The 27987-nt window shown below is 38.8% G+C and overlaps 1 protein-coding gene across 3 annotated transcripts in view; it reads right to left on the bottom strand.

Moving 5' to 3' along the window:
* LOC137259228 (mucin-2-like) overlaps positions 1-20014 on the bottom strand; it is a 31534-nt gene extending 11520 nt beyond the window's left edge. The window contains exons 1-3 of one of the 3 annotated variants that reach the window (XM_067796851.1): positions 19933-20014; positions 3681-3729; positions 427-567 (exon numbers count right to left, since the gene is read on the bottom strand). In XM_067796851.1, the coding sequence (XP_067652952.1) occupies positions 427-567; positions 3681-3729 (190 nt within the window). In that variant the 5' untranslated portion in view covers positions 19933-20014. Of the gene's footprint in view, positions 1-426; positions 568-3680; positions 3730-17184; positions 17275-19928 lie in introns of those variants that run through there. The other 2 variants (XM_067796852.1, XM_067796850.1) reach the window with 2 other exon arrangements.
* Between the last annotated feature and the right edge of the window lie 7973 nt (positions 20015-27987).

Below are 27987 nucleotides of genomic sequence, written 5' to 3'. Positions count from 1 at the left end.
AATTAACTATTCTGTAAATTTATATACAACGGTTAAAATGTGACAATTGACAATGGACAATTGACCTTTTTCAAGAATGGTGGTCATAAAATCCTCATATTTGGTCAGATATTGAATCGTCAATACTTTGATACTTTGAACAGTAAATCGGTTCTGTCGTGTTCTGTCCTTTTGCTGAATATCATCCCTATTATTGGCAGTTTGGGTATTTCGGCACGTTGAACTGTGGTATGGGTAAGTTGGCACTCTGTACAGAAGCATGGGTATTTTGGCACGCGGAATTGACCCATGTCAGCGATGCTGATGACATCGATTATTTACAGACGGTTGACAGTTCCTGAGTGGACATGAGTGGAATGAAATCACAAACTGATGCTGACTTCAGACAACTGAGAGTATTTGATACGATGACTTCTCCAGACTTACCAACTAAACACTTCGTCAGATCCACAGAAGCTATGTAGCCCTGGTCACACAAGCAGTTCATCCCTCGACAGCCATTGGGCAAGCACGTGGATCTAGCTGGACATTCGCTGTCGTAGGCGCAAGTGGAAAACACATCCGCAGCTGAAACAAAATACCAGTCCTGAACAGCTGAGGGTGAGGCTCCTTGATTAGGTATATCAATGCGAGTCTGCTTAGCTGCGGAGAAACCGGAAATGTCACTGACTATTGGTTTATACCGGCTTTAGCATTATTCCAGCAATATCACAGCAACAGACAGCAGAAATGCACTTCACACAGTGTACCCATGTGGGGAATAGAACCGGGGTCTTCGGTGTGAAGAGAACGCTTTAACAACTAGGCCACCCACGTAAATTTGTCGACCTGGAGAAACCGAAAGTTTCAGTGACTATTTGTCCTTGGGTAAAACCACCGACCTGAGTTAAGGTGATAGCAACAGAAAATGATAGAACTGAATCACGACACTCGCCGGTAACGATGAAAGACTGTGGCACCCTGGCTGACGCCTTGATGCAGGAAATACCATAAACAAACAGGGATGATGATGTAGCCAGAATTGTACAATCACCTCTGCTTTTAGCAGAGATTTCTGATGAATGTGAAAAGGAGACACATATATATTTATTGGAGTTTGGTGAGTTTGGTAATACACCCCTTTAGCAATATTCTAGTAATATCACCGTCGGGGACGGATTTCACACTTGAACCCATGTGGGGAATCGAAACGCGGCCTTCGGCTTGACGCGCGAACACATTCACCACACGGCTATCCCCAGCAGGACGTGATCTCTAGTCCGAGACTGCCGATCAAACCCATGAAACAGTATCTTCATTTTTGCATGACGTAATGTTAGAGACAAGCACGAGAGTGTTGTACGTCACAAGTACGTCACATCCTCCTGACGTAATGCTGGACATTGCTGAATGTTGCTGAATGTTGCTGAATATTGCTGAAGTCTGCTTTCAGTCACAACGATGTTCTATGTGAATGTTCTATGAAATCATTTGCTGATAATTCACTTAAACAAAATATCTTGCAAATATTCATGATTCATGTTTTCGTTTGTTTTTCTGCTTACCATTGATGTCCGCTTTGTCAGTATGTGTAAATGGACCTCACACATACTACTACCGAACATGTTTGTAAACACATCGAATCTGGACTAGGCCATCCAGTGATTGTAGCATGTTTTACACTTTACCCTTGAAGGTCCGGGGTTAGAATTGACCTTCACTAACCCATGCTTGTCGCACGAGGCGAGTGACGACATCAGATGGCCAGACCCGCTTGGTTGGTTGACATTTGTCATAGGTTCCCATTTGCGCAGATCGATGTTTAGGCTCTTTATCGCTGGCTTGTCTAGTCCAGATGCGATTATTTACATATAGTTGGAACATTGCTAAAGTTAAATTTAATCAGGTTTTATTCGTAAAGCAAATCGAGTTTACATCGTCACACTATCAAAAACAGCGCTGAATGCACGCATAAATTTGTCATTTATGCCTAAAAAACGAATCCTTATTAGCATAACCCAGACTGTAAATCATGTGAGACCACAGAGCGTAATTGCAACCATTTATCATATTTTGTAGATTAAAAAGTCCATTTGTAATAAGGAGAGAGCTTATTCTGGACACAGTGTCATAACTTGCCACAACCATCTAAAAGACTGTTAAAGCCTATAGTAGAGGTGTCAGTGCCGTTTATAGGGACGTTAATTTCCCATGGCACATGATGGAATGAATAAAGCGATAAAAAGTCTGGCTAACTATATGACAGTTTGTGCAGTTTCAACTTAAAATGGGGCTGTGGGGTAGCCTAGTGGTAAAAGAGTTCGCTCGTCACGCCGAAGACCCGGGTTCGATTCCCCACATGGTTGAAGCCCATTTTCTGGTGTCCAACGCCGTGATATTGCTGGAATATTGCTAAAAGCGGCGTAAAACTAAACGTACTCACTAACTCAGCGTAAAACTAAACTCACTCACTCACTCACTCACTCAGCTTAAAATGTACCTACTCCTGACATACGAGAAGCATTTACCTCTCGAAGGAGACTATTACCTAAGTTACACATACTTTCGGATATAGGTCAATATGACAATGTGACCTTGACTGATGTACACGTCAAATGAAGCGTGTTGGTAATATTTATTGCACAAGTGATTATTATTTAATACATTTCATACTTGTAAAGACGTTTCATGAATTTATTATTTCAGAGTAAACTTTATTTGACATTTCCTTTTTTCATTTTGTGGCTGGTTCAACTTGTTCCTTCCCTTGAAGAAGGAGATGCATTTTGTCACAATTTCCCCTGTGAATCTGGGAATAAGAACGATTTGGAGTTGATCAATTCCTTCTAAAACCTGTAAAGCTGGAAACAGAGTCATTGTGGCTTTGATAATAAACATGGAATTAATTCAACTTGTTAAATACTTCCAGTGAACATAAACAGTCCATACAAGTGATATGAGTAATCTTATAGCCGAAGGGTATGGTGTCCGATTTGCTGCATCAAGCACAATATATTCCTTTGTAGGGTTGCCTGTGGAGGTTTGGCATCCGGTGCACACTAGGAACCGGGACAAGACAGAGACAAGACAGAGAGAAGACAAAGACAAGACAGAGACAAGATAGAGACAAGACAGAAACAAGACAGAAACAAGACAGAGAAGAGACAGAGACAAGACAGAGACGAGACAGAGACGAGACAGAGACGAGACAGAGACGAGACAGAGACAAGACAGAGGCAAGACAGAGACAAGACAGAAACAAGACAGAGACAAGACAGAGACAAGACAGAGGCAAGACAGAGGCAAGACAGAGGCAAGACAGACGAGACAGAGACGAGACAGAGACAAGGCAGAGACAAGACAGAGACAAGACAGAGACAAGACAGAGACGAGACAGAGACGAGACAGAGACGAGACAGACATTACTGATGTCCGATTAAATTCTTTCGAAAACAAACACGATCTACAGAAAGTCAAAATCATTTTTTAAGTTTCATTTTTATTTATCACACGTTTCCTTCGTTCAAATTTCAAAGTTAAAGGTGAAGCAGAGAAGAAATTGCCCCAGAAATGGTGAAGTAGAAATATATTTCCCCAAACAGGAGCTTATTATAACACTCAGTGCCCGACTCCCGATTTTTACTACGTGTAGTCTTCCTATCATGTTGTAGTATATGTACCTTGAGGTGCTGTGAACTTACCTTGTACAGGTAACACAATGAGGGCCAGGACTGCCAGCGTATACATCATCTGGAATGCAAATGAAAGACAATAAGACGCCATAACTGCCGTCCATACAACATCTGTCAGGCTATGTATGTCACACAACATATGTCAGGCTATGGATGTCACACAACATGTGTCGGGGAAGGCTGGGGTAGGTCGCCCTCACCTGGAGGAGCAAGACGGAGACTTGAGGACATGAGGACATGGGGACATGACGAGGAGATAGCGCGGACAAGAAAAGAACATGTTGAAAACATGATTAGGACATGATAAGGACATGTAAAAGATGGGGGCATGCTGAAAACATGATTGCATTCGAGGACTAGATTAGGACATGGTGAGGACATGATGGGAACATGAGGACATGGTGAAAACATGGTGAGGACATGGTGAAATCATGATGAGGAGATGGTGATAACATGATGACATGTTGAAGACATGATGAGGACATGATGAGATCATGAGGACATGCTGAAAACATGGTGAGGACATGATGAGATCATGAGGACATGCTGAAAACATGGTGACTACATGCTGAAATCATGATGAGGACATGATGAGATCATGAGGACACGCTGAAAACATGGTGAGGACATCATGACTCAAAAGTCATGTTGAGTATTGCCAGAATTATAGCTCGACCGATTCAGGAGCCATGGTGAGCGCAAATTTTCCGCCAAATCAAAAACCATGTTAGGTATAGCCAGGGTTACAGCTCCGCCGTCTCAGAAGCCATGTTGGCTCTAAGAGTTACAGTTCCGGCGATTTGGGAACCATGTTGATTATTGCCAGAATTACAGTTCCGCCAACACAGGAGCCATGTTGATTATTGCCAGAATTACAGTTCCGCCAACTCAGGAGCCATGTTGATTATTGCTAGAATTACTGCTCCACCGACTCAGGAGCCATGTTGGCTCTAAGAGTTACAGTTCCGCCAACTCAGGAGCCATATTGATTATTGCCAGAATTACAGTTCCGCCAACTCAGGAGCCATGTTGATTATTGCCAGAATTACTGCTCCACCGACTCAGGAGCCATAATGAGTATTGCCAGGGTTACAGCTCCGCCGTCTCGGGAGGGACTTAGGCATGTTTATGCGGTGCTCCAGGCATGGGTGGTGAATCTCCAGTCTTTAACCCGAAACAGACATGATTGACAGTCAGGACTTGTGTGCTGTAAATGTCTAATGTGGATTAACGCTAGTGGCAATGTCTGTCCGCGTTCTCCGTGCACTTCAGGCAACAACGGTCTGTAAGAGCAGCTAAACCCCGAGAGGGGGACGGGGGTCGTGAGGAACATAAGTCTAATCCCTTCATCTGAACAAAGTCACACACTTACACGTAATATAGAAGGAAAGCCAGTTGTAATACAATCATTAGACATTAAATGTGATATGGGAAAAAATCCACAGACGACCTGGTTTATTTGTACAACGATGTCATATTCTTGTTGGCATCAAGTCTATATTCCTAACTTTTACATACACAATTAAGTCTCGTTGTATTTGTCTCATAAGCGTGTTCATAAATTTGTTTGTATTATGTTCAGGGTTTATGGGTCACGTAAGACAAAAAATAACATGAAGGATACAACAATCGAGGGAGACCCACTTATAAGTATTATTTGTTATTTCATAATGTATGTGAATTATTGAGTCTGGACCAGGCAATCCAGTGATGGAGTAACAAGCCACACTGTTGGGCTGTACTGACAATGAAAGCAACAAAAGCCTTGCAACATTCACAAGCACTCTCACCAGATTCGATTGTATTAATTCCGACTATCAGGGCATGTGGCATTCAATCACTATCAAACAGTGATAACAACAGGTGTAACATGACCTGCGCCTGACCGTCGCCACTTCCTACTATTAACCCGTGAATGTCCAAGTTAGACTTGATCTTCAGCAACCCATATTTGTCTACACCCGTGAAGATCTAGGTTAGAACTGATCTTCAGCGACCCATGCTTGTCGGAAGAGGCGACTGACAGGAGCTGGTGGTCAGGCTCACTGATTTGGTTCACACGTCACCCAAGTGGACGGTCATGCTGTTGATCAGTGGATTGCCTGGTCGTCTTAAAACTGAAATCTTCCTATTAGTTGTCGGGAAACTATTCTTACAAGGTAAACACCCCTGTTGAATCCAAGTCACAATCGTGCAACTCAAACAAGGACTGAAAATGTCTGAATAATAAGTTCACATGCACTACTATAAAGTACATACTGTGGTAAGTGCACATTTAAGTTTGCGACAAAGAGTGTCTCGGATAAGAAGGGCCAGTGGTCAACACATGTATTGAAAATATTTGTATAACTACCTCACTGTATCAACATTCATAGCATCACTGTCGACACTGTTCGCGTCTTCTTTAGACTATCCATTTGACATATAATTAGTTATCGGTAACAGAGTACTGGTTATATGTCGGAATGGATATAAAACGTTCCGCATTCATAAGTCTAGGAAAGGTTTAAGTACCGTGATCCGCGTTAAAAGATGTACTCAACACAAACGATCTCCAAAACTTGCACAGTCGAGTTCGCTTCTTCTTTTAACAATAAAAGGATGTATACGTGCACTCACTACCACAATAATGTTCGTTTTCCTCTAATATCGTAAACCGATATGAACTAAACTCAGTTTTGTCACCAAATAGTGACAGTGACTCTGTTTTGCTAACAGCCGTATCGGCAGACTGGTATTTATTCTCGGTGACACAAACCAGGATACACTGTGATACTTGCAAGGCTTGTCTACAGAAAGACCAAGATCCACATGACTATAAAACAAGCTTATATTCAGTGAATATAGTTTAATTATGTTACATTTCCTGACATTACAGCATATATATCACGATTGAAGTATATTCAAATATTCAAGTTTATTACATCATAGCACATTACTGTCAATAAATTACATTGCAATACAATGCAGTACAACACATTGCACTACGTCACATTGGGGGTAGGGTGGGGGTTAATGATGTACAGGTAACATAGTTCAAAGGTAACTTCACCAAATACTCTTCCTTGCTCATAAAGTGAGGATTCATATCTTTTTCTAATACTTTAGCTATTCAAATAGTAGACACATGAAGCAATGACTAAATGTACCCTCCATTGCGAGGCATAGATTACACTCTCCTGCTTCAGGAGCATGATTCTGCATTGACATATACAACACTGTTCCGGGTAGATCCACCTGACTAAGGGTTTGGTCATGACAGTCATCTGACATGGACGTGCTTCTGTGAATAACGATGTCAATGTGTCTTGGCCGGACGAGGAGATCATTGTACATGTGTACACATATCACGCCCGTTTTCCGCAATGGCTATTGTGACGTGGCTGCCCCGAAAACTGATGTCTGTATTACTTTCCAATGAAGGATCAACATACCGTACATATCTAGATAAATGAATCTTCCTAGGGTGTCCCGTCACTAGAAGGTGATAATAGTGGGATATAATAATGCAGTGGAATGTGTCTGTAATGTAATCAGTAATGTAATGTAATGCTACAATGAATAGCGAAATGAATGATTTAATGTAATGCAATAATGCAAAGAAAAATGTAATGTGATATTGCAATGAGTAATGTAATAATGTAACGTAAAAATGCAAAGTATGTTGTCATGAGTCAAATTATCATTTCATGCGGAAAGCCTCGGGCCTGTAGTGCAATTATTAACGGCGTGTGGGTAGTAATTCATTCATAGTGATATAATGTATTGAGTGAGTGAGCTTAGTGTTACGCCGCACTCAACAATATTCCAGCTATATGGCGGCGGTCTGTAAATAATCGAGTTTGGACCAGGCAATCCAGTGACCAACAACTTGAGCATCGATCTGCGCAATTGGGAAACGATGACATGTGTCAACCAAGTCAGTGAACCATACCACCCGACCCCCATTAGTCGCTCGCCCCTTACGACAAGCATAGTCGCCTTTTATGGCAAGCATGAGTTGCTGAAGGCCTGTTCTATCCCGGGTAGACCTTCACGGGTGTGATATAATGCAATAACTGATGCAAAGTAAAACAACAATAATCTACTAATATTGTAATCATCGGGTAATGGTATGGACAGAACGAAATGAGTAATGTAATGTAATGTAATTACCTGAATGAAATGTATAATAATCAAATACAATCTGATATACCCCAATGCTATACTACTAGACACTCATTATGTCGATAAATAAATGTTTGGGTGTCTTTTCCTAGAATGTGATTATAATACATCAGATTATTTCATTAAAGAAGAAGTGGAAACAATCTTTTTGACAACTATACACTATTATAAATGAAATTGAGCCCGGTGAATATGCGATTTGAAAACAAACGAGGAGACTGGTCAAGTACCTCCGACACAAGCTATTTACACGAGTAAAAACTTAACGGGAAAGATTTGTCTTTATTTTGCACGTTTACATTGTGCCAGTCTTGTTTGTTTTCTGCCTTGAAGCGATATACAAATTGAAAAATAAAAAACAAGCTGAAGTGTTTTATACTTAATTACGCGCCAATATAACAGCAAATCCAGAGAAAATCAAGGAAACATTTTTCATGCATGCATTTTACCATGATTTACTATTTCAAACATCTTGTTGGATGACGAGACATTTACAGAACTGTGTGAACTACCATGTCAGTGTGTTTCTGCACATGTGTGTACAAGTGTATATCCACCGCATTCTTCAACATAAATTCAGGAAGAATTATTCTTCAGATGTATTATTTCAAGCCTACACATGTGACTTGCGCATAAGAGATTGAAAAAAAAAACTAATATATTTATGTTTTAGAATAATAATATACAGATAATTGTAGATCATCTGTCTGGATAGGATCATAGAATAATTTTTTGTGGTATGAGTTAAGGATTTATATTCTTTGTGAGTGTGTTAGTGTCATTGAACAAGTCACTCAGAGCTATTTGTAGAATGGAACACCAAAATGTGCAACCACTTTTCACTTTTACATATCTCTGTGGACTAAAGTTGCTAGCATGTTAGGTAGAAAAACGGTTTGATGTAGATAAAATAGATGGACAAAACAATATTCTTTCCACATCCATTAGAAATACAGAACAGACTGGGCTGTACAATATTGACTATTTGATGATTATGTCTTTATTGAACACGCATTCAACAGTGTTTTAGCTGTAGGACGCCGTCGGGAGCGAATCGAGTCTGGACCAGACAATCTAGTGACTGACAACTTGAGATTCGATTATATGTGTTTATATGTATATGTCACCTTATGCTAAAACTAGACATTACTAAGGCTGTTGTCATATTTACTGATCTATTTATAAATTGCAAATCAAACACTTGCCCTTGTTTTGACAACGTCGTGGGTGTTGCTTGTGTTCAAGACAGCTCAACGATAATCGGATAAAACGGCTGCATGTCATGTCTGTGTGTCAGAGATAGGATGATGTCTTCAGCAAAGATTTAGTGAAACATCTAGATGACGCTATGAATACAATGCTATCCAGAGAATTCAGGACAGTTTGACCGAGTGCATTTACATCATCTCACGAACATACGATAAAGAACCATTTGAATACATTACGGTAATGTTGATCTGAATACCAGAGATATTATGTATATAGTATGCCAGTGGTTTGTTTAGCAAGGGGCGTGACCCCGGCCAAGGGGATATGCCTGCTCCTATATAAGCGGACAGGGTATTTTGAGATCAGTATGCATGCTCCATTCCAATAGGTCGACTCTTCTCAACAAGCACCTGCTTTCTCAACTTTCTCAGGAGGGGAGGTTTTATGATTGTTATTCGTCACGGTGGAAGTTAAGTTTTTCCATGCAACCATCACACATTTCTCGACTTGATTTAGTTATAAAAAATACATGTATTCTCAGAATCATTCTTTTGAATTGAACTAATCCGTGTATATCATTGTCTACTGTAGCCACGCAGGATACTGTGAAAATTGTTTAAGTTTTTGTGTGTAGCATGTCTGTATTTAGTCATTTGTTTGCTTATTATTTTGTTTTGTTAGCTGTTGCTTGAACCTTCACTTTTATTAGCGATATAGTAATGGATATGTGAACAGTTTTACGTATTGAAAGTGAGAGAGCTCCCATATTGCTGTTAGCATGAACTTGCCAACCTTCTACAGTAGTACAGCAGTAACATTACCAAAAGTGCTTCACACTGCTCGAAAGATGGGATTCGAACCCGACTCCGCAGCCCATGTTATCAGCGTAATACGAACATCAAATCTATGCAATTACCCTCTCAGCACCATTCATCGACACGCACCTGCACTAACTCACATTCTGATAATTCGAAACAGCCTGCTAGTGAACACACCTACTGTACTTGTGAAGGTACAAGTTAGAATTCTGAAACAAAACATTGGTTACGTTTGAGATAATTAAGAGATGGTCAGATTCGATCACTTAGATGAACATGTGCCATCGTATCATCGTAGACAGATGCTCATAATGTCAATCACAGGGTTATCTTTTTTCAGAATATTCAGAATATTGATTCATTGGCAGGGCACCGTGACATAGGCGAACTATTGGTGAATTTTGCTCAAAGACAAAACGAAGCAAAACAAAAGTGTACTCCATAAAATTGTCTAATCTATAAAAAGAAAACCTTCCGTCGTACGAAAATATTAATCCTAAAGTAAGAAAATGTATGAACACGTTCCTAAACTGAAAATAGTCACGGAGACCCAGCGAAAGTACTTTCCTAACCACATATAGTAACCCCGTAATAAACATACCCAGTCAAACAAGGGTGTACATTCTCCCTCATAGATATAGAAGCGACAAACCTCTTTCCATATTCACAAGATATATCTGAGTATATATTTGTTTTAATTTCTATGCCAGCAATTTTCCAAATTCTTTGTCTGTTACTGTTGCTACTATCGTTACAGATATTGACTCAGTAAGAGTCAGTGAACTAAAGATGTCTCTCGCCGAATATAATATCTACCCGGAATAAAAAGTAAGGGTACGTCTATTTCAAAACGACGATACAACGCTATGGTGATGATAGGCTAAAATGGTTGGGTAGACTAATCCAGTTTTAGAGAAGTTTCATCCTAAAACTCATTTAGGCATATGATATTTGTATTAAAATTTACAATTAAAGGAAATATAAGATATGGTGGTACTGCTTTATAAATCAAAATAATTATTACTATATCCTGTTTAAACACGGCTATTAAACCTAGGTTTCACTTGTTGAAAATGATGATCATTTGACCATACGACAGTCATTTCTGATTTTCACATTTCAAAAGAAGGTAACAGAAGAAATCAAAATGCCTGTTCCCCCAAAACGCACACATCCTTTTTTGAAGTAAAACGTAATTTCAATAATGGTTTTGTTTTTAAACTGAATTGAACTAAACAAAACTATGATTGTTGAGTTTCCTCTCTGACAACCTATATTTTTAGATGGTGCTTAACCTTTTTCTACGTCTAAATAGCATGTGTACCAAACCAGGTTGTACCCAAAACCGTCCAGAAAGAGGACGTTTGAAATTTTGATAAAAACAGATATCGAAAATGCTTTACACACATTTTGTAACTGATTTTAATGCATGTTAAAATTAAGATTAATATGTATTACACATGTACTTTGAATCAACTCATGATGTAGATCAGTACAGACGAATAAAGGTCTGCCTTGTTTTGTGTGAATGAGTAGGAACGCTCTAAATGTCACCGCTGAAACAAAGAAAATGGAGAAAACGAAATATTACTACGGTGAGACTATAAACGAGAGGGAATGTTTGAGATGAGAAACGCAGACGAAATAGACCACAGTAGTGCTCATATCGGAGGGTCTCTGTCTACGAGCCGAGATAGGGCGATCTGACTCGCTTGGCTGACCAATCTTATTGTATTGCAGTTATTTTGATTGCCACTCAAGCTGTCAATCACTGGATTTACAGACCGCCGCCATGTATATATAGCTGGTATATTGCTGCTTGCGGCGCAAAACTAAACTCACAAACTCACTCTGTACACGTGCATGATGTGTGTTTCGCGATCAATCGGATATCAGTGAGAACTATAGTATTACAATATATTCTGAAGTTTTACACACACACACAGATTAGAATTTCAGTACATCCAGCCCCGCCAGTCTTATTCTTTGACCTGCATTCCTGAAACAGTTAACCCTGAATAGCAACACCTAGCTTGAAAATAATGACTCACTGTTTCCTGGCTCAACTCTCTTGAAAACAAAGATATTTTCCCTAACCCTATCTCTTTACACATTTTTCCATTTGTATCAGGGCGTCGGGGTAGCCTAGTGGTTAAAGCGTTCGCTCAATCAGAAAATCCGTGTTTGGTGCCCACTGTCCCTCAATAAGACCAATACAGATATCGCTTTGAACAGTTGTTTACTTACAGGTACCATTCATCATTAGTATTGACTGTTTTCATTTATTTGTCAGTGGACGTTCACTAATTTTCGTTAAAGGAACGATGTAGTGACCTAGTGGCTCATGCTTTTGTTCAAAGGGGCTTACAGCTATACTCACTCACACACCTACCTCAGGATAAAGTCATGCATGGAATGTTATGAATTTTGTCAGTATCTAATTCTAATTCAGATGTAATTCTAATTTGTATCCGAAGACTCGCGTTCCCCGGGTACACTGTGTGAGCCCTATTTCTCGTGCCCCTGTGGTGATACTGCCACTAACGGCGTAAAACCATACTCACTCAGTCATTTTTATCACCTTTACGTCACCTCGAGGTTGGATGAAAAATCGTGTTGGGGACGGTGGGACGTATAAATCAATCATTTCTTTGTTGCTTGAATCACAATATCAAGAGTTTGCACAAGCGTGTCCCGGAGAATCCTTGACGTTAGTCCCAAGTCTGACTTTTCCATGTATCACCTGGGTATCTAGTTTTCAAACTTTGTTTAATTTTTCAGTTATGCTAAGTATTTCCTGCGGTGGTTTTTTATTACACGTTCATTGTTCAGACAGGTGCGCGATCACAGCCGTGTCAACACATCATGGTTGATTGATTACGTAATCATAAATTGAAATTTACAATGACGTTTTGACACATCATCTCGCTGTTGCAAGATTATTTGCACAGTAAATCTGTCTTCTTTTCCTTATTGTTACAGATGGGAGTTGAGAACTACTTAGGCAGGAAGTTCGTGTCGAAATATTAGTTCACGAGATGTGGGTAATCCTGTTCACGTGCTCGATTGAAGTCAATAATGCTCATAATTGTATACCTTTTCCGACTTCATTTCAAACCAACCCAGTTACACAGCAACGGGAATATTTTTGAATTAACAATTGCTGATAATAGTATTCCCTTTCAATATTGAATAAATTCATTATTTTCAAAACCATCTCATTTTAGTAGAAGGGTTTTATTTACATTCTCTATCCTATATTTCACATCTAATTTCACCTGTATCCATGAATTTGGAACTTCAAGAAATGGACGTTGAATGCCTATGTATAATAATATAATCTAATTCTGAACCATTTGTCTCTCTGCAATGTGTTAAGTCGATTGTCCTGTGACTGGTGAACACCTTATTTGGAACATCTATTTCACCCTATAGATAAAAAATTGCAATCATTTTCCATATTGGAAACAACAACAACAACAACAACAACGACAGCAAGAACTTTATTTGTTAATTATTTACAGATAAATTAGAGTCAGGATGACAGAACGGTAACTCATGAACGAGTAAAACTGAGACAAACAACTTTTTTTGTCATACAACGACATGATGTTTTGGAGGGGTGAGGGTCTTGTGTCAACCCGTTTTCGGGGGAGGGTCGTATGAGCGTGTGCGTGTGCATGTGCATGTGACAACCTCTCAACTTTGATCGCTGGCATGATTAACAATATTATCACGATACCAATCATCGTGGTTGCAACAGTTATCGAATTATGATCATGGTAACAAACATAATCGTAATTAATATCATTGACTTGCCAGCGTCATTGTGTAACTGTCAGCAGCTTGGCTACTAGGGGAGGTGTCAAATATCGGATCATTCATGAAGGTCCACGTGAGAGACACATGAGGTCAAAGTTGACACAACATAGTTCCTTGGTTATTGACAAATAAGGTGTGGCACAATATGTCTGGCCTCGGGGCGAATGAGGAAAATCATGACTTTGTCATAACGGGACAATAACCACCCTTAGGAGTACCAATACAGTGATGTATGAGGCAGACAGCTCCAGACACAGGTGCTTAACTTACATATCCCGACTCATGATGTGTGCTTAGGTTACGCACATTGCTTCCTCCATAAATTCCATTCATCATCAAAACAACAGGGGAGGAAACTGGACATCAATGTTTCATAAACATTTCAATGTTTCACAATTGCTTGCGTTTGCCATACAAACACAGACTCCTTCAGACTTTACCACGAAATGTTTAGAATATTGTTTTCCTTAGTTTGTTCCATAAACAGGTATGTAAAATGCATCCATATTGTTGATAAAGAAAATAAAGACATGAGAAACAGACTTTTTTTATCACTGTGTGGATAGCAAGTTTTCAACTCATTGTTACTCTTATTTTCACAAGCGTATAAAATGCTTCACAAAAAATGACCGTAAAATGAAATCCACTGAAACCATTGAAACTGTTGAATGTGGCCATTCTCGTCTCTGGTGACTTTCATAGTCGTTATTCCTGACATTAAATTCATTTTCGTATGTGAGATTGTTGTATGTTTTTGGTTGATTATAAAGGCCCTTCCCAGTAACACTACTCTATATACATATCTTGACAAAATCTTAAATACATTTTCAGTTGAGTCATTTTTGCTAATGATACCTCAACGAATTACAAATTTAAGAAGTATGTGAAATATGGGAGATGGGTATTTTTCTCTGAAAATGTGAATGTACAGTGTCGACTGTCATCAAGGATGACATGTTTGCCGATCCCTGCCTTATTTTTGTCTCTTGCTTCAGTCCTTGGTTATCCAAACATCTATGTATGCATGCTGAGATAATGCCGTCAAACGATTAGACTCACAGGTGTAAATGTAGCGACTCACATCAGTCGACTGTCGTAACCTCGATTTTACAAAATAATCCATGTTGTTTAAAAACTGTTTGTGCATGATCATCTGAGATTATTATAACACAGATTCGTAACGTTGAATAGGTTACTGTCATGCTTCCAATAAATGGTGAAACGCACTGAAAAACGGCGAATTCTTATCAAAACGTTACACCTAATCGTAGCTGTTCACATGCACAATATTTGTACAGGTGTTTCCGTAATTTGATGCATGGTCCTCTTGCAATTAATTTGCATAAGGTTTGATGTGGTTTCCCTCATTTTCATTGGTTTCCCACCAATGTTCTTTGTAACCATGTATGCATACATAGACTGAATTTTATTCTTGTGTTTATGAATGACACCAAGTGTTCCAAAACCCATGAAAATATAGTGTGCAAACCATCTTGTGAGAACATAGCAGAGTGTAGTTTAATCGAGGGGGCAGGTCTCTCCCATAATCATACACAATCTGTTCTGTGGAATGTTCCCACGGTACGACTCCATTACAAACACGTGTTTATCAATCACTATTTTTTACTGTTGATGGAAGGTGCCTCCATCTATCACAAACACTTGCAAAGTAATGTCAAATGATCAAACCTTTTTCGCATAAGCTTGCGGGTACATTCATGTGTAGGGTGGATCGCATGTTATCATTGTTGCTGTTGTTATTGTTATTGTTACGTGTATACAGATGAGGGCCTAAAGTATCGAATTATGGTCACAGAATCTTCTCCCGTGACCCGCCATCTATGTCAACCCTGTCATCAGTGTTCCTCTTTGTCACAGGCTAAATTCATGCATTTGACATTAATATCATAAAGCATCATTTTCATTTGCCTGTCTTGGTGTTAGACAGTTTGGCAGAATTTCTGCCAGAGGTGACATGGTCTTAAATTTACATGGTGACTGTTTCAAAGTAAAGGAACAAATGGAAAACAATTGTTAGGTATCGTCGTCGTCATCATCATCATCATCATCATCATCATCATCATCATCATCATCATCATCATCATCATCATCATCATCATCATCATCATCATCATCATCCATTTCGAGCCTGATGCGAGGTGCAGGTATTCATATGTAATTAAAATGTTCAATTGTAATATACACACTACATGTAACAATACAATGATATACATCATAAACCGCCATGTAATGAAATTCTGCATATATAATAATAGTATTTAATTCTATATGCATATTTATAAACATACATTCTATAGAGAATCAATACCAGTGGAGAAGAATGTATGGAAGGAAGGTATCTGGCCTATATTGTTGATTTGATAATTTTATCTTTATGGTTAGATTTAAAGATCGTTGACCACTGGTCAATCACAGGTGTGTTTGATCCAGACGCCATTATTTACAGTCGTTACTCCGAGAGGGGTGGGGGATGGGTTGGGAGGCGTTACACAAACAAAGAAATACATGTTCACAACGTAGCCGGAATTTTACAATCTGCTCTCCATCTAATACTGAGTTATTATATGTTTATAAGGTTTTGTCGCTTCTATTTATCGGCATTACAAGGCATGCCTACCAGTGAAATTGCTGTGCATAAGTCATGTCTGTCTGTATGTGAAAATACAACTGAACTGTCATCTTTTGTTTCAGTTGTTAATATTCGCAAATTCATAATTTCTACAAAACCAAACTGAAGTGGATTTTGGTCTGCGTGTTTAAATCAAGCCCCGAATTTGTCAAGAGCGAGATGAGATTTACACCTTAGCACTCAGTACAGGTCTTCTTTCAATTTCCTCTGATTTCTAAAGTCAGTTTAGCCCATGGCGTAATACCTAATAGCGATCACATAACTGTTGTTTTGTATGTGCTTAATAAAATGTCGCCACCAATGTTTTGTAAGTCAACGTTTATTAACTCGTGGTATATTCCATATTATCTACCGGATATATAATATTATACGCCTGTTTATGGTTCGTTTTAGGTGGCGTTTGTGTTAAGTCATATTATAAGATATCTATTTTATTTGTAATTAAATATTTCTTCCTCAACCCATATTACAGACATGACTCAGCAGCGAAGGAACTGACATGTCAGGAGATCTAAAACATATATAATGGTTTACACGTGTATATTTTTACGCAACAAGACAAACCATTCATTCACCATGCACATGACCACAAGTGTGTCTAAAATAAATAATAAAATAAGCTTTACAGACTTTAGTAGAGTTGACACATTTTCTATACAATATCCTAATCTCAACTCACTTCTGAACGGAACAATATTTGGTAAAGTTGAATTCAGATATTTATCAGTTCAGATATGAGTTGGGATTGATTTATGCATCATTAATTCTAAAAAAAATTAAGGCTGTCCAATTAAATACAACAAATATCAATAATATGATATGTGTCATCAGCTGTTTTCAGACTTACCTTGGTGTGTAATGATAACTCCATCATTGTCTTCAGAACGAGGTATAAGGTCCTGGTGGTGACGTATCTCTAAGTGGCAGCATCGCGTATTCCCCGTGTCTATGTCAAAACAGTAAAACCCAACCTTCCCACAATAAACTGTCACTTTTACACACAAACACGTGTCTTCTTGTAGACTGCAGGAATTCCTCACACCTCTTCATGAAGCGCGATCAGACTCATCCTTAAAATATTTGTCACAGTTTGGGAAAATTAGCTGACATTCTGCCCTTTGATACTGCGGTCCGTGTCAAATTTCAACATGTGTGTGACAATAATATTATGCAGTCAAATTTTCATGAAGGTAAAAGTTCTCACACCTCATCTATGTTTTATGTAATAATTTCAGAGCTTGATACTTTTATAGGACATGAAACATGCCTAAAATTTTAATCTAAAATTCTTTCATGTGCGAGTAAGTCAGTTCTTCATGTGCGTACGTTTTCATTACACTATAGTTTACAAACACATTACATGTATCGATATACTACCTGGTAACCACTTCTCTCCTGTTATGTTAAAGCCAGAATCGTTTTACTGCACAAAATGCAACTGTGTGTATATTAGTAACAGCGACTGTTGAGGGTATACGCTAGGAAGAAAATATTTTAAGTAAACATAAATAATAATGACAACAAATTATGATGTTTACGCTGTGTTGGTAATGATCGAGATTATGTAAGGGAATATATCTGACCCCCGGACCGCAAGTATTTACACAGAAGGGCTTGAATCAAACTCCTTCACAAGGAACAAATCGAAACTGACGATCACTAATACACCTTGTTTGCACATTCTGGGCGTATTGGAGACAACGCCTTTTGTGAATATGACAGTTCCGCTTCTTTTCACTGAATGGACCCACACGTGTCTCTACTGCTGTGAAAAGAGCTGAATGCTGAGGTCGATCCACTGTAGAGAAATCCTTTACACAGTAGTGTTATGTATGAGTACAAGAAACTGTTGTTTACACAGTGTATGACTACAATATGCTTTTACGAGATCAAATCCTTTCTGTATACTAGATGCTCCATGCACAGAGTGGGCTGTTTATTTTTAAATATTTTGAGGTTTTGTTGATATGTGTGAACTTTCCATGAAAGTCCATGGAAATGTGAAACCTTTTCACTACAGGAAGTCCAGGTGTAATTACATCACACGAACCGTCCGGGTAGACAGTATGCGAAAACTCTTCACCAACACAGCAATCCTGAACACAAACACTGAAAGGTTCCGAATTGGCGTGGACACAATCAGATATGTACAACAGATTTGATTTTTCAGACTTCTTGCCACGTTTGCTGTAGATCACCTTGCAAAGCCAGCCATCCTGTTTGGCGTAATTCTGACTTTTCACCAATAGGCGTTATTACTTATAACTGTTTGTCAGCGCTGAACAGAGTATTAGTCTCCGGGTTCAGGCTGTCGAGCTGGAACTAAGCTATCTAATCCTGATTCTTTCTCTCCTCTGCTAGACAAAACTTTATCATTGTCAAACTTTGATGGGCACTTCTTGATCACACACACACACTGAACGTCGTATGTCGAATTGTCGTGTTTGATTGATCACGACGCCGATAAAAAAGACTGCGTCAAAAAGCGATTGTTTGTGTCATTAGATCCGTATTTCTCATTACCAGCCAAACAATGTACATACCAGTGGACGATGACTGACAGTGTACATACATCACTGACGATATTGACGTTTACGTTGTGAAGGTCACAACCTGTTTAGTGTCGGTGCACGCTCCTCCACAGAACAATGAAAGTATACCTGTGGAACTGGTGTACGGTCCTCCACAGAACACTGAAACATTACCTGTGGAATTGGTGTACGGTACTCCACAAAACACTGAAACATTACCTGTGGAATTGGTGTACGGTCTCAACAAAACACTGAAACATTACCTGTGGAATTGGTGTACGGTACTCCACAAAACACTGAAACATTACCTGTGGAATTGGTGTACGGTCTCAACAAAACACTGAAACATTACCTGTGGAATTGGTGTACGGTACTCCACAAAACACTGAAACATTACCTGTGGAATTGGTGTACGGTCTCAACAAAACACTGAAACATTACCTGTGGAATGGTGTACGGTCCTCCACAGATCACTGAAACATTACCTGTGGAATTGGTGTACGGTCATTCACAAAACACTGAAACATCACTTTGAGATAGATGCGTCCCTGTATACTACACTCCACCTTAGGGCGAGTGTACGTTCTGCACTTTTGCATAGAGAACTGCAACATTACCTGTGGAATGGGGTTGTGGGGTTGTGGGGTTGTGGGGTTGGTTTCTCTGCTGAACATGAACATCACACTGGACAACTGGGACTTGGCCAAGGAACACGACAGTGTGGCCGTGTTACGGTCACTGTGTCATGTAGACCCACGGTGGCATGCTGGGCCATGTGGCCTGAAGTAGGGCATAGTCACATCATTGTGTGTGTGTGTGTGTGTGTGTGTGTGTGTGTGTGTGTGTGTGTGTGTGTGTGTGTGTGTGTGTGTGTGTGTGTGTGTGACAATTAACGAGGAATTTCGAAACGCCATGTTCATGTCTTGGGGTAGCCTTGTGGTTAAAGCGTTCGTTCAGAACGCTAAAGGCCTGTGTTTAAATCCCTACATTGGCACAAAGTCGGAGGTCCGCGCAGTGGTATTGCGGCCATATAGTTAGAAGCGGCAAAAACAATACTCACTCACAATTTAACAGCAAGAAGGAAGTATCCGACTCATTGCAGAATGAAGAAAACGCCATTTCCTAACAACATGAGGCGTATGTGGGCATCGACTTTAGACAACGTAAATATATGCTGTGAGATAGATGACAGTATAAAGGTACAACCTCGTTATTAATTAATACATGCATGTTTCGTGTACCAAATGTCAAGATTTAAGCACACGTGTACATTAAAAACATTTAAACATGTCAAATGAACGAAGAGGGCGGCTGCGACACATTATGCATAAAAAGACAAGTTGTGAGTCGTTTTGAGTGTCAATCATAATGACGTCACTGTGACGGATATTAGGGAGGAGCTTCTCCGTATCACGCAACTTGGTGATATTATTCCGCCTGAAGGCAAAGAGTTATCTGCCCTTCCCACACATGATGAATGGGCCCTTTGATAGCTTCTGTGATGACAGTTGATGATCTGACGGGGATATGCAAACTTTGAAAGGTTGATGACCCCAACATTAATAGTAACTTTGTGTCCATGAAGACAAAGACAAAGACAAGTCTCTATGAATGGAAATATGATGGGAAACCAGTTATGCAACACAATGTCCCATCTTCTGTAGCCTGGAATCTTCTGTAGCTCTGTAATGCTACAGAGGCGTACAACAAGTCAATAAATGTCCAGTTAGGTTACTACTCGGCATGTGTAACTACCAGAAAACATGATTACACAGTGCCGTTTAGAAAGTGGTCAAATGCAACATATGTCATATTTGGGATTTCACTTTCTTAGTAAAGTACAAATTGTAGTACTTGTTTGGTTGAGTCCCATCTGGGATTCGAACCTGAACACTCAGAGTCAGGCACCTAATCGCCGTCACACGAACTCATAGCTTTCGGCCGTGGTAGCCATGACAATTTACACTTATGAGAGGAGTACACAAAGTACGCAGTCTAGACTATCAGTTGTCCGACTTCCATTTTTGTGGAGGTCGCGGTGGCTGAGCCGGTTAGGCGGCTGAATTTGTGTGCTAGTGATTAGGTGCCTGACTCTGAGGGTGCAGATTCGAACCCCGCATGGGACTCAACCTAAAACGTACTAGACTTTCTACTTACTAAGAAAGTGAAATCCCAAACATGACATTTCTTGTACCAGGAAACATGTCCAAATTTTATTAGGTGATAGCTGTCATTGCAGTGTTACATATCCATGGCCACTTCAGAAAGGTCAAGGTCACGGCTAGTACATTACATCGAATGAGTAGATTACATTGAATGAGTACATTACATCGAATGAGTAGATTACATTGAATGAGTACATTACATTGAATGAGTAGATTACATTGAATGAGTACATTACACTGAATGAGTAGATTACATTGAATGAGTAGATTACATTGAATGAATAGATTACCCTGAATGAGTAGATTACATCGAATGAGTAGATTACACTGAATGAGTACATTACATTGAATGAGTTGATTACACTGAATGAGTAGATTACACTGAATGAGTAGATTACACTGAATGAGTAGATTACATTGAATGAATAGATTACCCTGAATGAGTAGATTACATCGAATGAGTAGATTACACTGAATGAGTAGATTACATTGAATGAGTAGATTGCACAGAATGAGTAGATTACACTGAATGAGTACATTACATTGAATGAGTAGATTACACTGAATGAGTAGATTACACTGAATGAGTAGATTACATCGAATGAGAATATTACACTGAATGAGTAGATTACACTGAATGAGTAGATTACATTGAATGAGTAGATTGCACAGAATGAGTAGATTACATCGAATGAGAATATTACACTGAATGAGTTGATTACACAGAATGAGTAGATTACACTGAATGAGTACATTACATTGAATGAGTAGATTACACTGAATGAGTAGATTACACTGAATGAGTAGATTACATCGAATGAGAATATTACACTGAATGAGTAGATTACACTGAATGAGTAGATTACATTGAATGAATAGATTACCCTGAATGAGTAGATTACATCGAATGAGTAGATTACACTGAATGAGTAGATTACATTGAATGTAATGAGTTGATTACACTGAATGAGTAGATTACACTGAGTGAGTGGATTACATTGAATGATTAGATTACACTGAATGAGTAGATTACATTGAATGAGTAGATTGCACAGAATGAGTAGATAACATTGAATGAGTAGATTACATTGAATGAGTAGATTACATTGAATGTAATGAGTAGATTACACTGAATGAGTAGATTACATCGAATGAGTAGATTACACTGAATGAGTAGATTACACTGAATGAGTAGATTACATCGAATGAGTAGATCACATTGAATGAGTAGATTACACTAAATGATTAGATCACATTGAATGAGTAGATTACACTGAATGAGTAGATCAGATTCAATGAGTAGATTACATTGAATGAGTAGATTGCATTGAATGAGTAGATTACACTGAATGAGTAGATAACATTGAATGAGTAGATTACATTGAATGAGTAGATTACACTGAATGAGTAGATTACACTGAGTGAGTAGATTACAATGAATGAGTAGATTACATTGAATGAGTAGATTACACTGAATGAGTAGATTACATTGAATGAGTAGATTACACTAAATGATTAGATCACATTGAATGAGTAGATTACACTGAATGAGTAGATCAGATTCAATGAGTAGATTACATTGAATGAGTAGATTGCATTGAATGAGTAGATTTCACTGAATGAGTAGATAACATTGAATGAGTAGATTACATTGAATGAGTAGATTACATTGAATGTAATGAGTAGATTACATCGAATGAGTAGATTACACTGAATGAGTAGATTACACTGAATGAGTAGATTACATTGAATGAGTAGATTGCACTGAATGAGTAGATTACACTGAATGAGTAGATTACACTGAATGAGTAGATTACATTGAATGAGTAGATTACACTGAATGAGTAGATTACACTGAATGAGTAGATTACATTGAATTAGTAGATTACACTGAATGAGTAGATTACACTGAATGAGTAGATTACACTGAATGAGTAGATTACATTGAATGAGTAGATTACACTGAATGAGTAGATTACATCGAATGAGTAGATTACACTGAATGAGTAGATTACATTGAATGAGTAGATTACACTGAATGAGTAGATTACATTGAATGAGTAGATTACACTGAATGAGCAGATTGCACTGAATGAGTAGATTACACTGAATGAGTAGATAACATTGAATGAGTAGATTACACTGAATGAGTAGATTGCATTGAATGAGTAGATCACATTGAATGATTAGATTACACTGAATGAGTAGATTACACTGAATGAGTAGATTACACTGAATGAGTAGATTACACTGAATGAGTAGATTGCATTGAATGAGTAGATTACACTGAATGAGTAGATTACACTGAATGAGTAGATTACATCGAATGAGTAGATTACATCGAATGAGTAGATTACACTGAATGAGTAGATTACATTGAATGAGTAGATTACACTGAATGAGTAGATTACACTGAATGAGTAGATTACACTGAATGAGTAGATAGCATTGAATGAGTAGATTACACTGAATGAGTAGATTACACTGACTTATTCTTTAAATTAGATTTTACGTCGCCTTCCTTAATATTCTAGCAACGTCACAGCGGGAGCACAAGAAATGGACTTCACACAATGTACCCATTCCATTGTAAGTCCAAGTTAACAATCGCGGCCCTTGGTTACCGTATTGGTCAAGCACTGATTCTTGGTATTGCTCTATCTGGGTTTCACGGGCATTCGTTATATTTCAATAGCCCACACGTACATTATAAACATGTATAAACGTAAAGTATATCGCAAACATTATTCGGTAGTGATAATTTATAATCATATAATATATGTAAATAATATATGAAAATAGTACTATATAGAACATTACCGAAGAGATACTGCAAACAGCATAGTCTTTTGTGAACAGATATATCATGATACTATAATATCTCATAAATATAAATATTATTGCATTGTTTTTTTTAAGTGGATATTTCATATCCTTGCAGTATATGAACACATTCTGCTATGTGTCCACTATGTTATTCATAGAAAATGCATAATTGCTCTTTTAAAGATGAATAATTATGTTATCATTACATATTTTAAACATGCATTCCATAATTCAGTAAAGACATATACTGCACAGAAATAGTTACGGAACATCCAGTTCTTATTACTTGTCAAAGACAGATCAACTACAATATGAAAGAACGGTATGTTCTGGAACTTTTTCTTACAGTATATGCTCATTATTTTTACAATATACAATGAACTATCTAATAGGTTCGATGCTCATGGTTGATTATGAAACATCTTACAGCAACGGTGATCGTGTGGCATCAATCACCGTTGCTGTCTGGTTCAGACACCATTACCGTAAACATTCCGCAACTTTCAGCAACGTGAGTGAGTGAGTGAGTGAAGTTTTATGCCGTTTTTAACAATATTCCAGCAATTTCATGACGGGGGATATCAGACATGTGATTGTATCCATGTGGGAATCGAACATGGGGAATTCTTCAAACTCTACCCATCCGTACTCTGCAGATTGTTTAAGTACGGCATTGTGTGGCACAACAACATAAGAAAGACTCCGTCCCCATACAACAAACCTAGCGAGTATCAGGAAACAGGTTTAGTCATCTGACTTGCAGATCCTACCAAGGAAAGTGAGTCACATTATGCCATTGTCAACTCGCAGTACACGCGATATCTACCCAGCAGACAGGGTGCTATTCTCCTCGTTCGTTTTAAGTAAATACAAAGTTAGCTTCCCCGTGATGCGGAATACGGATTGTTCATATCCTACATACGGGTGTGGCTCGGAAGGTGTGTCTCAGTGTGTGATGTAGAGATACTCAGTTGAGCAGGATTACTGACTTAGTTCTCATGCCGTTGAAGGTGAGTGTTACTACGGCTCTTACAATCAAAGGATTACAGCATTGGAAAGGGAATTTCAGAAGTTTGGAGTGACCAAAGTGAGTTTACTCTTTACTTAACTTTATCTAAATGTACCTAAATGATTTAATGTCCGGCCACCACACTGTTATTCGATGATCATGTATTCCGGACAGGTAATGGAGACAGGTAATGAAAACAAGTAACGCAGACAGGTAGCGCGGGTTTGTTTTGAACCTCAAGTATATAATTGTATCAGTCTTGAGTTGGTAATTGTTTGGCTAGAATCATTTTTATGAAGCATGCTTCTTGGTTTTCAGTTTAACTAATAGTTAAAGGGAACACTTCTACTTCACCGTCAGGGCTCTTTTGATCTTTACACTCGATACACTCGACGACTTATTCACATTATCACAGTATTCACAATATTGAGGTTCCGCTTTATCCAAGCATGTATGGCAATGACTGGGATACGTCTATTGTTTCTATGCTTCGTGGTTTATTATATTTGTTAAACAGTTTCTAAACTCTTCACTGTTGGCGAATTTGAAACTGAAATACCACATTTCCAAGCATGGAAATATTAAAAGTTTTTGCACATTGGATAAATTTGGAAAGCTGACGATTGTTTTGCAATTATATTGTTATATGCATGTTCCTCTGTTACTTCACTTTTCTCTAATTACTTCAGTTATTTTCCCCCAAATGCTTCACTTTTTCCGTAATTACTTCAGTTTACAGAAATGAAATCTGTCGGTGAAAATACCATGTATTATTTCAGAAAGCGTTTGGTGTGATGATCACCAGTTTGAGTTCAGTTAGTGCTTGGTGTTTGTGTACACAGATTATGTGGTGAAACAACACCTGAAATGTGACGTCAAGTATTGTCAATGATGTTTCGAAAATGTTTTACATTTCCTTCCACCTGCAGTTTAAGACAAAATGACTTAAAACCAAGCTGAACTTTACCACCGTGAGGTTTGAAGAACTGTTATCTACTTTTCATAGTTTATGTTATAAATTAAATTTTCAATTCGCTCAACAATTTTTTCAAAGGCTCTGTTGACATATGTCGACGTTTAGTCGTCAAGTGAGTGAGTGAGTTTAGTTTTACGCCGCACTCAGCAATATTCAAGGCATATGGCGGCGGTCTGTAAATAATCGAGTGTGGACCAGACAATCCAGTGATTAAAAGCATGAGCATCGATCTGCGCAAATGAGAACCGGTGACATGTGTCAGTTAAGTCAGCGAGCCTGACCACCCGGGCCCGTTAGTCGCCTCTTACGACAAGCAAAGTTGCCTTTATGGAAAGCCTGGGTTGCTCAAGGCCTATTCTACCCCTGACCTTCACAAGTGATTATCTTCAGTTTACTGAGTAGTGATGTTTCGGTACAGCTAATTATACCGTTTCCAAGCATATGGGGGAATGATGGGGTACACTAGTGAATACACTAGGTACGTGTACATATTAATATGGAGAAACAATAACAAAGGTGAAATAAAGAAAGAATGGAGAAGGTTAATAGATAAGCAGCAAGAGCCTGATGGGCTGTGACAACATCGATGAGATGACTGGGAGTACAATGACAGTTAGTGAATATAAGTTAATTAGGCAAAAGACAAGGAGGTGAGGGACTAAGGGATGCAAATCTGGTACACAGCACATTTGACTTCAGTGGCTGCGAGAAAATTTTGATACGAAGTTTTGAACAATGTCAACAGCTGTCCAACACCGACTGCATGATCAGCCAAGTTATGTTAGCGCTTATGATACCTTGACCGTAACGCCGGTGCGCATTGATCAAGCGCTATAACAATAATCCGCACGCTTTCCTTAAAAGAAATATGACACCAGTCAAAGGTGTAGCCATGGCAACCAAGTGGAGGATTAACACGTTTTCATGTTCTAAAATCGCCAGTACTCACGGGGCATTCTATTCACTGGGTGTAAATCTCCTTCTGAGGACAAAAGGCGCAACCGACGATAGACTAAAATACGTGACATGTCCTGCAATATGTGACATGTCCTACAATATGTGACCTGCCCTTCAATACCTGAGGCTGGCACCAGTGACACAGTCTGTAAGTCGTACATGGTGATGGGTAAGGCTAGGGTAATACATGATTTGCAGTTATCACATGGGGAATGCTGACACCATTTTTGACGTTACAGGGCAATAGAAATAATGCATAAGAAATACTTCATACAGTTAAAAGGTGCGATTCATAATACAGTAGACTCTGTGTATTACAGACTGGCTTGGGAACTATTCGTGTGGCCGTATTATACAGAAGTCCGGATGAGTCAGTGTTTGTAGTGTAGAGGCTGCCTTGATGAGTAACTGTATATTACCGCAGACAAGCCGAATTTTCTTATAGCAAGTTAAGATCCCGGATTTGACAGATTCAACCGTAGTTTCAATCTGTTCAAAAACTGTTAAATGATATTCATCTTATGAAGACATACAGGACATGTCTTAGAGACACGTGAAAGGATAAATGTCTGCATGTATTTAAGGTATTCCGTTTTACTCAGTGAAGCATATACATCCATTAACATCCGTACCCTTGTTTGTGCATACCCACAACTCCTCTGAGGGGCCACCTCCAGCAAACATCGCCACGATCTGTTACCCATTAACGAAGACGTGTTTTAAAAGTTCTATAAATATTTGCTTCCCATAAATTATATCCATACACGTCTGCTTACCCATTTATGTTTGCGTCGTTCGTCGTAACACACTCCTGGCAAAATATTTACGTATTCATATCTGATGGTTGCTGAGATGAATATTTGATGAAAGTCCATTTAGTAGGAATATGGGTCCTGTGGACCTTCCATCTACTGTGCCTCTGTAAAACGTTTAGGTCAGTGACGTTTCGACAACGACTGTAGTTGTAACATATATTCTGTTTGGCACCTAAGTTTGTCAGTAAAGTACAGATTCTTGTAGTTTAGTTGGGTTGAGTCCCATCCGGGATTCGACCCCCCACCCTCAGAGTCAGGCACCTAATCGCCAGCACACAAAGTCAACCGCCTAGCCCTGCTAAGCCACCCCGACTTCGGCAACCAAACAAAAATACTAGACTGCATTTGTTCTTTACTAAGAAAATGTAATC

This window comes from Haliotis asinina, chromosome 13 (genome assembly GCF_037392515.1).
Source record: "Haliotis asinina isolate JCU_RB_2024 chromosome 13, JCU_Hal_asi_v2, whole genome shotgun sequence".
In the NCBI taxonomy this organism is placed as follows: Eukaryota; Metazoa; Mollusca; class Gastropoda; order Lepetellida; family Haliotidae; genus Haliotis; species Haliotis asinina.
The sequence above is the reverse complement of the archived record's forward strand: the minus strand, read 5'-3'. Positions and strand labels throughout refer to the sequence as shown.